This window comes from Corvus hawaiiensis, chromosome Z (assembly GCF_020740725.1).
Source record: "Corvus hawaiiensis isolate bCorHaw1 chromosome Z, bCorHaw1.pri.cur, whole genome shotgun sequence".
In the NCBI taxonomy this organism is placed as follows: domain Eukaryota; kingdom Metazoa; phylum Chordata; class Aves; order Passeriformes; family Corvidae; genus Corvus; species Corvus hawaiiensis.
The window spans coordinates 17,436,762-17,448,892 of record NC_063255.1 but is presented as its reverse complement, the minus strand read 5'-3'; the positions used below and the strand labels follow the sequence as shown (position 1 = coordinate 17,448,892).

At 38.5% G+C, this 12,131-nt stretch overlaps 1 protein-coding gene across 2 annotated transcripts in view; it reads right to left on the bottom strand.

The window, feature by feature from the left end:
• Positions 1–12,131, bottom strand: part of KIAA1328 (KIAA1328 ortholog) — a 174,232-nt gene that overhangs the window by 19,520 nt on the left and 142,581 nt on the right. For both annotated transcript variants that reach the window (XM_048290621.1, XM_048290622.1), the window contains exon 10: positions 10,217–10,325. In XM_048290621.1, coding sequence (XP_048146578.1) covers positions 10,217–10,325 — 109 coding nt within the window. The remainder of the gene's footprint in view (positions 1–10,216; positions 10,326–12,131) is intronic.

The following is a 12,131-nucleotide window of genomic DNA, read 5'->3' as shown; positions in this document are numbered from 1 at the left end:
AGTTTGGGTCAGAAGGGACTTTTAAGGGTCATCTAGTCTAATCCCCTGTAATAAGCAGGGACATCTTAAACTAGGTAATTTTCACTATGTTCTCCACCTGTATGGAACAAAACAAAATATTTCAAAACTTACAGGTGGGAAGAAACAAACATGAAAAACAACACATAAATCACCACCATTAAAAGAGAGACAGCTAACTTAGTACAGGGTAGAAACAAACACAGATTATTTTCAGTAAAAGGTTTAGTTCTCCATCATATTTCCAAATGATTTCCCTCCCAACACACACAGACTAAAAGAAATTTTTTTTTTTTTTTTTCCCCTCAGAGGGAAAGTACCATCCCAAAACAAATAAAAATTAACGTACATGGCCCCAAACTACTGGGGAGATAGAAACATGTTGCATTGAGAAATTTAAATGTTAAATATAATCAGGATCTACAATTAAATAAATGGTGAAAAAAACCACCAAGATACTGTTTTCCTAAACGATTATCTAAACGTTGAAGAGATAGCTTCAGTGCTCTAGTCACAGCCCATCACAAAGCCAAACTTAACAATGATCAGTAGCACATGGTTTTGAAAAGGAAATGTGGCCTAGGAAGAAAAAAGTCACACCTGCAGTAAAAACTGGTGCACTCAGCTTGAACAAAGATCTGTAACCAGAGACTACAACATCACCTTTGTTTCCTTCAACTCTGTACCTGAAAGCTAAAGGCATCATCTTACATGATTCAGGGTTCCCCAAAGTTAAGCTTACAAAATAAAAACATATTCAGTTCAGCAGTTCCAAGTTCAATATTCTTTACACTGAAACATCACCATTACTTGCCCTGAACAAATGTGGATGATACCTTGGCACTTTCATTACCCTATCCAGGAAAAATCAGGGCCCAAACCTTCTGTTATTATGTCCTATTGAACTCATGACAGATATGCAACATTGTATGATTGAGACATAAGCCCATGGGTTTTTCCCAATCAGAAACATCTTCACAAGGATGATAAGAGACAATATTTATTTGAAAACAGACAGCTATTTAAAAATCATTATTATAATCCATATATTAAGGATGACTTTAAGAAGCTGTATAAATTAGAGAAAATGACAATAACAATTTTGAAATACGTGGAGTTAAGAAACACAATAATGATAAAAGGTTAGGACATGAGCTCACTGCTGGTATCTGTCTTTATTTACATCCTCTGAATGTGCCATCTCACAACTCCGCCTGATGCCCGCCAGTTTTTCCAGTAGACAAGACAATAAAGAATTGTTCTCTACTCATTTTCTGCAGGTCTTTTGATTTTATTAAATTCTAACAGTATCCTAAACTTAGCCACCTCTTTTCCAAGCTGAAGAGTCCTAGTTGTGCTGTTCATTCCATAAAAGCTGTCACACATCTGGGAGCCATCCATTGCACTGCCCAGATGTGTCAACCAATACACAGTAACCATTACTGAGCAAAAATTTGCTAGAGCAGTCTTTCACTTCAGAAGTGGAAACAATATAAAAATGAGAAAGCTTGTTAAAAATAATAGTCATACTAGGGCTCCAAAAATGGAGATTCAACCTATGGAGAAAGACTTCAGATGGATGAAAAGGAACCTTACCAGTTTAAGTGAAACCTGTCATCTAGTAAGGTCTAAATAAAGAAAATAGAACAAACAAATTGCTAGTTAAAGGAAAGAAAAAAAATACCACAAACCCACAAAACCAAACCCCACAAAGAATTCCAGCCAAAGACTAAAGGTTATTCTGCTGAAAGCATCAGGTCCAATAACAAATCCTGGTTTTAAGTATATAAAATATACAAAGTTTAAGTTAAAGCTAGGAGGAAATGAAGTTACAAAGGAACAGGATGATAAAGCCACAGCAGAAAAGCTCAATGAGATGAACATACAGTCACCATGTGGGAACTTACGAAGTTTCTGAAGCTACAGAAGACACGGTGAAAGACCTGTTTGAAGCTGAAATGTCCTGCAAATAAATTACAGAACAAATCTGCATGAATTAACAATAATGAATTGCTGGGATCAGCTGGTACTCACACAGACTTCTGAAGGAGCTCAGGTATGAAACAGCTGAACTATTAACTCTAGCATGTAACTAAGTGCCTAAAACTGCTTCAGTTCTGGGTAAATGCAGGTTTGTTTGGGTTTTTTTAAGTGATCTGGAAAGATGCAGAAATCTACAAATAAAGAGGTCTAATGTTTCAAACAACCAGATTGATAGAAATTATAATAAAGAATCAATAAACTTGACATATTGGCAGAGACTTAATATAAAGTCCTCATTCACTGGGGACCTCTACAAGATTCGTAAGATTATTATGCCTCTAATAAAAGGAAAATACAGTTTATATAGTCTATCTGGAGTTCCAAAAGCCCTCCAGCAAATCTATTACCAAAGACTTAAATGCTGACATAAACTAAGAGAAAAATCCATTAATGGGTAGATACTGGTTAAAACTCAGGAAAATAAGAGAAAACATTAAAACTGGCCTGTTATAAAGTGGCCAGAGAGGTCACCAGTGGAGCCTCACAGAAATTTGTTAGAGCCTGAACTCTTTAATGCATTCACAAGTTGACTAGAGAAAGGACAAAAAAGGAAGAGACTTTTGCCGATGATACCATGCTATTCATGGTCGCTCAAAGAAAAACTGTATGTCTTTATTGGGGCAGAAAACTAGAATATCACAAAGGCTTAAAAAAGTACATTAAAAACTGGAAATGGGGCAACTCAGACACTATAAAGCACTGGTTACCGTCCTTAAGTGACAGAGAGGCAGGAACTTATTTTTGAAGCAGGCAACTCATCAGCTGGAAATAACTGATGAAGTAACTGAGAAGACAGAGCTGTGTCTGCCTGCTGAGACCCTCCCCTGGTGCATGGCACTTCTGACTGGTAGGGATGGGACAGGACTGGTGCAAGGCCCTGCTCAGACCTAAAATCACTGCAGTACCACAGTCACCGGTGTTCAAGTCACAGGGCGTCACCAGGTCACAACCATTCAAAACAGGACTCTGCAAAGAAGCCAAACTTCCACCACCACAGTTTTTATTGAACATGTTACCACATCACAAGCTCATGTGCTGCTGAAACAGATGCTGCATGTTCACAAGCAGGCATACAGACTCCCTCTCCCAGAGTGGAGGGCTGTATATCTTTGATGCCTAAGCCCTTTGATTTATACTGCACGCATTAAAAGTATATGAATAATCAGGGCAGTGACCATGCAGCACACACGTTAACCCTGCATTTGCCTCCAATCCATAATGAAAATATGAATGACAAACAACTTATTTTTAGTTCAACATATCCAGCTACAAGAGGAGTAAGGTGTCAGTGCACGTTACTCCAGGCTTATTTTGCAGCTCACGGGATAACAGGTATCACCAAAAGGATATTTAGCTGGTTCTAAAATAAATCATAAAAGGAACTGAGGGTAACTACCTCAGTTGTCTCAAGATAAGCAAGACAAATTCCACCCTAACTACACCATCATCACAGTTAAACACCATTATTGCATGGATCAACCAAGCACTGAGACATGCTGTGGCAAGATCTTGCCCTAAGGAGTTGACAGCCTGAAAGGCCCAGGAAAGTGAAGGAGAGAAGAAAAAGGGAATTTACTAACACATATTGGTGGAAGGACGGCAGAGACATCTTTTGGGATATAGGCTTCTTAAAGTAAGATGCAATTATCCTGCATATATTATTCATCAATTCCTCCCATCTCAAAAATAAAACAAACCTCAAAAAAAACAAGAGGAAATGCCTCTGAAAGAGGAGAAATTACTACAGTACTAAGAACTGAACAGTTGCTTAGAGAACCATGAAGACAGGAATCAAGACTGATCTTACCTTGCCAAGCTCTGTAGAAATTGCCATCACAGTAATTCTAAAAAAGCTTTTAAAAGTACAAGGCAGAACACTTCAAGCTATCAGTACAGGAAAAAGAGACAGTAAAATAATTTTTTTTGACAAAGGAGTAGAGGAAATACAGAGGAACCTGAAAATATTTTGAGGCTGTTTTCATTGCTGTGATTACAAATGCAAACAAGAATCACATCCAATGAACTAACATTCTCTTAAGATTTAACGTGGTATTTGAGAAACTGCAAATGCACATGGGGAAAAATTGTAAAAAATAGCAATTAAAATAACAAAGAAAATGATGCAAAGAGTTAAGTCAGTTTCATAACATGATTTGTACTCTATTTTCCATTGCTTATTATTACTTTCAAACTACAATCAAGTTATTGCCATACCACTGAATGATGGAAACCTTGCCAACTACTTCAAAACTGACACGTTTTCTGTTGCACTGAGCATTCCCAGAAGACATTTCCCCTCATTTTAATACAAAATCCTGTCAGATCCATGGAGCTGAAAAAAAAAAAAGTGTAAAGGATATGTAGCTGTAATAGACCTCCCCCAACTAGAGTCAAGTTTGGAATAAAAGACGATCAAAAAAGACTCAAAGATCCAGTGCTAGATTAATGCAAATATCTGCTTGTCTGCAAGTGTACTTTTTGATTAAACTGGCATACATCAAGTACAATTAGAAGGGTTATTTATAACTAAGAAATACATAATTCTGCATTTTAATGAGGGTGACAATTACAGCCAACAGTTGGTAATTAACATTAATCCTTTTGCACTGTGAATCAGAATTTCTCAATATGATTTTCATTGTCAGCAATGGACACACAGAAACTGTTATTGCAAAGTAGCTATTAGGTAGGCTGCTTTGACACAAATAGGTGTTCCTGTTACACACAGTAAAGAAAGAAGCCAATGACGGGTTAAATTTGATAACCTCAGATGTAAGTACAGAATGTCACTTCAAAATTTACTTGATGTCTACAACACAAAATATAATCAAGGCTTATCATTTTCATGGCCGAACCCAATTCCAAGTTTCCCAAGAGCCAGGCTTCAGAGGTGAAATCTGATTTCAACACAAGCTTGAAATCTCCCGTTGTTAAATTTGGTTTAGATCCCAGCCCTGGGTTCACATCTGCATTTTCCCCCCGAGACTTCAAATCTTTCAGTGGCTGTAACCAAGCAGAGCAGATAAGGAGGAGCATTTGCCCAGGCTGTATCAGTTTCCAAAGCAAAGCTCTCAAGAAACTACTAAAGACAAGAAGAATCACCACTGAAGGATTTGCAACTGTGGCAAAACCTTATTGCAAATTCTTTCCCTAAGCAGGTTATCAATAAAATTTTGGTTCTCAAACCCACTGAATTTTAAATCCCAATCTTCCCAAATTGCTCTAACTTATTGCTATTCACTAAGTAAAAATTTCTCTGTACATAAGTTCCATGTCTATAACAAATGTTGAACTTACTAAACACTTCTGTTTCTGATATCTGTAATCCTCAAAGAGATGATTTAGATTTGCTGTGTGGGTCCTTCCAAAAGAGAAAGTATTTCTGTTTTAGCCTCTCAGCTGTTGCCTTTGCAGCCAGAAGCAATAGAAAACTCTTTTCATACTGGTCTTTAATAGGAAAAGAGACCTGGTCCAAATCCTATCTGAGGCACAAGATCACAATGCAGCCAGTAAATTAAGCCTCTAGAAGAGTGCTGAGGTGTTCACCACCTGGGTCAGGCAACTGGAGGGGGATCAGTGTCAGATATGAGTAAATGAGAAGGCAGAAAAGGAGAACTCTGAGCCATAAGCCAAGAAACCTACAATGCACTTCTTACAAAGAGCTCTAAAATTCACATTTATTTTTTAAGTATGAGATAGATGGGTTATTTCTACATACAGAGGTGCCCAACTAAAATCAAGATAAGTGATATTAATGTCCTATGGTCAGTATTATTGAACCTCGAAAGCAATAAAGTATGAGTCGATAAATATTACATTTGCAACATAGTTAACATTCTTCTACTGTCTCTGGCACTTATTACACATTGTAACCGCAAGTCTACAATACATTATTCATATTTGGGGTGTCACTGAGTGATGGATTGCTGTAAGAGAGGCTGTCCTTTAAATAAATCAACAAATAAAAATGCAAATGTTAACATTTTCAGCCACAACTTTTTCCATCTTGAATGGGGAATGAAAATTTCACATTATATCGACAGCCAGCAGAGAGAACAATTAACAACCTACACTCTGAATAAGAGAGATTAATTTGCCAACGTCTGGTTTTGTCACTTGCATATGGAATTACATTGGACTTTTTGCACTGCTGGCTTTCTCGGGGAGCAGGCAAAACTAGCGTCTCCTACAACATTCAGAAATTAACTCACCACCCCACTCCAACCACACTTTTAATCTCTTTAAATGTTCCATAGTTAAATCTAGAATGAAAGTTTTCTGCTCCTTCTGAAACCTGAGTGGTGTCTGATTCTAAGTGCAAAAAAGCAGTTCTATTTCTTTGGCAGTGCTTGCTTAGACTCTGAAGTATAAGGAACTTCAGAGACCATCTTAAGTTGATATCCATATTTAAGCATCCCAAATGCAAAGATGTGAAAATCAACCACCACATAAGTAAGACAAAAGCTTGAATCTCATCACTGTCCTATTTCCTAACAATCAGCACAACAGATTTATGCTAGACTATTCCAGTGTGCATTATTAAGTATATAGTTCTGCACATTATATTTTACATCAGATATTAATTTGCTTAAAAGTCCCTGAATACACATTCACCTGAGATATGCTGGGCAACCGGGTAAATAGTTTTGTTTTTAAAATGTCCCTAAACACAAATTTACACAATACAATCTGTTTATAAGAACTCCAACAGGCCACTGTAGTCTAACAGATAATAATACAGCTCAAATACAGCATTCATATTGCAAGAACTTCTAAATCACTTCTTTTAATGCCTACAAGAAACTTCGCTCCAAGACAATGCATTCAGCAAGTATGAAAGCTTTGATTTGAAACTGCAACCAAAAAACCACAGACTAAAAGCTGAAATCCCAGACTATCACACAGTCCCTTAATTCACCTAACTGTTCTTAAATTCACTTTGTCCAAAGTGAAAAATGCTACAGGAGAGATATCTGTTTCCATGGTGAGCAGAACAAACTTTACCTGTGCCTTTTTAAATGCTCAATTTCTGCAGTGTTATAGGACTTACTGTGCCAAACTCAACACTACGTGGGGAGAGCCTAACAATTGCAACAGGGCTGTAATCAAATTAAATGGTATTTCAGAATGTACAATTTATAGATTCCTTTTTTCCCCCAAAAATAGCTGAATACTTTAATTTAGAGCAGTTTCACTTCTGTATGCAACACAACATTTGTTTTGCTGAAATCAGTACCTGATTGTAGTTAAGATGTAGTTTATGTAAAAACTTCTTCACTACTAAATGAAAGCATAAATATGCCACTACTTCCCCTGTCCAGCTCCCCTTCAGTTCACCAGAAACACAGACTCTCTCTTCTAGGCAAACACCAGTTATGAAAAAATGTACCTGATCACTAAAAAGGTAACATTTAACACAATCAGAGTAACCATCCTTCAGGAACAAACCTACTCTTCCAAATTTGCCCGGCCCCAATCATGCCTGTGATATTTTTTCCCAAATATAGTGGCTTTGGTTTAGATAAATAAGTACATGGAGTAGAAAAGTTTTCCAGACCTGCTGTGAACGTAATTTCAAGGGCCTCATGCAGGTGTAGACACTTGGCTTAAGAACACTGGATAACCAAACTTGCAGTGTTTGGCTGTGTTATGGAAGGCAGCGACAGGCATGCACAGAAGCCTGACAGGCAAACAAATTCACACTATTAGCCCATCTCCAGAGGCCAGACAAGGAAATGCTGGGGTTTTCTTTTTCTTTCAGAGATATAACTGAAATCACCTTGTGCACACTAGTTTTGCAAGTCTGGTCCTTTTACAGCTCTAGCACTAAGGCTCTCAAGGTTTACATCTACTTTCGAGGGACACTTATTTCTTGTTCATGACATGATTCATTCCAAGACAGAGAAGAAAGTAGGACTGCAGCAATTCTTTCTCAAGCAGGAGGTATCTGTAACACACTGAAGCCTCCAGTTGAGCCCTGCCAAGGCAGGCTATCACGCCAACACATCTTCTACCTGCCATGCCTGCTTACCCAGCCAGCCCTTCCCAGAAGCTGTGCTAGCACCCTGATGCCTCTCGCTGCCAGGGAGCTTCTGTCGCTTTCCAACACCTTCTCTCTGGCAGGCTTTCCACTGCTGCTGCTGCCGGGTGCCAGGGTTTGTGCTAGTTAAAGCTGGCACAAACACGAGTTGAATCTAGTCCTATAAATTTAAATAGTCAAAAGTAATTAGGTTTACACGTACTGCTGAATAAATAAATTTGCTCTTAGGCTAGGGCTTTGTGTTGCAAGTTTCAGATCCGTGCCAACTGTTATGGTTAAGCTGTTAACCCCCCCAAATCACAGATCATAATGAACATGCTGACAAACCCTTACTTTAGTGGCACAAAAGCAGCAATAATTCTCAATATTGATTAATTTAGTTAGTTAAACCTGCAGTCTAAGCTTATAACCATTCAGTGATAAATTGAGACTGACCTGCTGCCCAAGCAGGTTTTTTGATGAAGGATAGAATCAGCTTTAGGTCTCCCCAGAAATACTTGTCCATTTACCATTTTCAATTACAGAAGGCCAGGAGTAAGGGAAAGCACAACATGGCTGTTTAACCTAGTGAATTATACCTACAGCACCAATGGTGAGAAAGAAAGGGAAGAAGCATGGGAGAAAGTGCCTAGAAATACAGGATTTTTCATCAACTGGTAAAATAATACTTTAAGGATGACAGCTAATCAGACTCTTTTTACTGATTGCTTTACCTGATATGATTTCTAACAGCATATTTCAACAAATATTTTACTCCCCTCTGTGGAAAAGAATAGACCATCAATCCTCTTGAATAAAATTTCTTTTTCTGAGCAGTCATCATATGATGTGCATAATTATATCTACTCCTCAGTGTTTGAATGGAATCTCAACTTAGCACTATTAGACACTACCAGGCAGTATCTCTACACACACTTTATCTGCTATGACTGCCTTGCAAAGGTAACCATTGCTTCTAAGAGAAATGCTTAGGCAATCTTGTGGTTTCTGTTAGTTTAAACATACAGCTACTTGTGGGAAACAGCCCAATCTAAGTCAGTTCTTAAATCCTCCAAGAATTATCATCCTTTCCATCAGAAGAGAAAAAAAAAGTGTTTCCATAGCAAGTAAGTACAAATTTGTCAATATTGATAGCAGTTTCTCACCTATTATATATCGCAAGTTCTCGCAGAAGATAGAAATAAACTGCCAGCTGCTGCCAAGAATACAGGGATGATATCAAGCATACATTTTCCAAGTCCACTGGGCCAAGAGAAGATTAAATCTGACTCTAGCCCTCTCATCCTCCAAGAAACATTTAACTCTTCTCATGAACGACTGCACATTCCTGTTATGCCACTGCACTGTTATCTAACTAGCGGTATAAAACACTCCAAGTTCATATTTCAATCTGCTTGTATTTTGTTGCTTAACTAAAGATTTTATTATGAGAAAATGTGGGATATGATAAAGAAAAGCATGGATTGTACACTGTACTTCTAGGCATTTACCACTAGAAATGTAATCCTGCCTAAAGAAGGCAAGTTGTTTTCAGACTCGTAAGTATAACAACAATGCTGCTTTCAGTTTTTTCATTGGAACAGAAGTGATAATGCTGCTTTTCCAGTGCATTTAGTGCAGATATATAGTATAATCAGGAATTGCTGACTTAATGTGATTTTGTTGCTTGTCATTAAACATAAAATAACTCTCACAACAAAACATTCTAAAAGAAATGCCATTTGATAAAAATGGGGGGGGGGGGGGGAGGAGGCAGGCAAATGCAGAGGGATTAAAATCTTCAAGTGGATGTAAAACCTAATGGGGTTAACACTGTCAATTCAAATTATGTACAAAGGTGTAAATAATGTGTCAGGACTTGCAACATAAAATACTTTCTGCTCAAAATCTAAGTAAAATTAATATGTTAGAACTTGGCATATTCTTGCTTTTCTTATTCTAACATGCAACTTAAGGCTTACTATAAATGTCAAAAGGATATGGTAGGTTTTAGTTTATATTATTCGGCTTGTGCTAATATGAAACATCACAGAAATTCAGTCACTTCTCTGCATCTAGGAGAATTTGATGGTTGTGTTTGCAGAATCTTAAACCAGAGATTACCCAGCAGCTTACCGTGAAGGGTCATGCTGAATCAGTGATATGGCTGTGGTTGCAAGCGCTTTGCTGCTGCCCATCAACCCAGGAGATATGGCTGCATCTTTCCTAGGTCCTGAAGTTGTCCCTGTGGAATGAAGTGAAGACAAGCCAGGCATCAGGAGCTAGCGATTTTGGAATAGATGTTTCTCAGTTCTGCATTATTATAGAACATTGGGATGAAAAACTGAAACAGTTTTTGAGTGACAAATATACACAGAGAAAGTACAAAGAGCTCATCAGTCAACAGTACTATGGACAACATCCATTTCAGGACCATGCAGAATCAAATCTGTAGAATAAGACACACTCTACAGCCTCCATCTTACTGCCCAGAGTTTGACAGAGTTGCACTGTTATAATTTCTTAAGTGGCCCACAGGATTCAGCTTGTTTCACAGATGCAGTTCTCATGACGTGCTATAAGACGTTCGTTCTCCAAGTGTAAATATCACTATAACAGTATTTTCGTTTAAATAAAATAGAACTAAGAGTCCATTCCTTCTTCCCACCTCCAAATAGCTCTTGAATTACAAAATAATCTAGGTTTACAGGTGAAGTTTGGAGGCCATGTAGTTCAATCCTCCATTCAAACGGCATCAACGGCTTTCAGGCTACTTGTCACATTAGGTGCTGAATGTCTCCACTGATAAAACCTCTCTGGGCAACTCCTCTGGTCCCACTGTTTGACCACCCTCATAGTGAAAAATGTTTTCTGTATAGCTAATCAGAATTTTCTGAGTTGTGTCTTTTCCCTGTTGTCTCTTGAGCAGCTGATGATGACTTCCAAGAAGCCTCATTCCCTCTTCCCTACACCCTCTTCTAAGGCAGCTGAAGCAAGAAGGAAGATCCACGATGAATCATCTCTTCTTACGGCTGAATGAACTCAGCTTTCTTAGCCTCTCCCAGTTCCTATGCTTCAGCCCCATGGTTGTCCTGGCTGCCTCTGCCAGAGTTCCTACAGTTTGTACTGTTGTCCATGCACTTTGGAGTCCCAGACTAGACACACTGCTTATGGACACAGTCTCACAGAGCTGACTGGGGGGGGAAGTGTCATTTCAGCACTCTGATGACCACAATTGTGCGATTATGGCCCAGGAAGAGGCTCTGGTACTCCATCACAAAGGCACATCACTGACTCATTGCTGTTCAGCAGGACATCCCGTTCTTTTCTGGCAAAACTGCTTTCAGGATTGTCCTGCTACAGGAGATCAGTTCAACCCAGTTGAAGGATCTGGCATTTCCCTTTGCTGAACCTAAACAGGGTTCTGTCAAACCATTTTCCCAACCTGTTAAGGTCCCTTGAATACTGTGCCCTGTTCTCCAGCACACTGACTACTTCCCCAAGCCTGCAAACTTGCTGAAGGTGCCCAGGCTGTTGATGTTAAGCAGCTAACCACTATGAACTGGCTGCCAGCTGGACTGAAGACAACCCTTGAAGGCTGCTGGTCCAGCCAATTTTTCACTTGCTCACCTGAGAACTGAGTTTCATTGATCAGATTTAGTAAGACAAATAGCATACAGGTAAACGAGAGGTAAAGGGCAATAGGAAAATTTGGAGCTACCTGATCTACCAACAACAGCCTGTGGATTGGGGCTTTTTTAAGCTACCCTAATTAGTTGTGTGCAACCAACATCACTTAACTAAAGAGTTATTATAGGGAAAACTAAATATCAGCAAAAATTGAAGTCAAACCAGTGTTTATCTCTTTATGTAACCCTATGATGACCAAATATTTCTCGGCTCTGTGAACACCAGCATTATCTCTCAGCCATGCTGAAACATGAAGCAACACAAAGCTGTAATTCCAGCTTCAGTGCAAAATTTACAGATGTCCAAGGAATTATTTAAAACACTGCATTGATCTAAGAGTTATGCAAATATATACAATTTA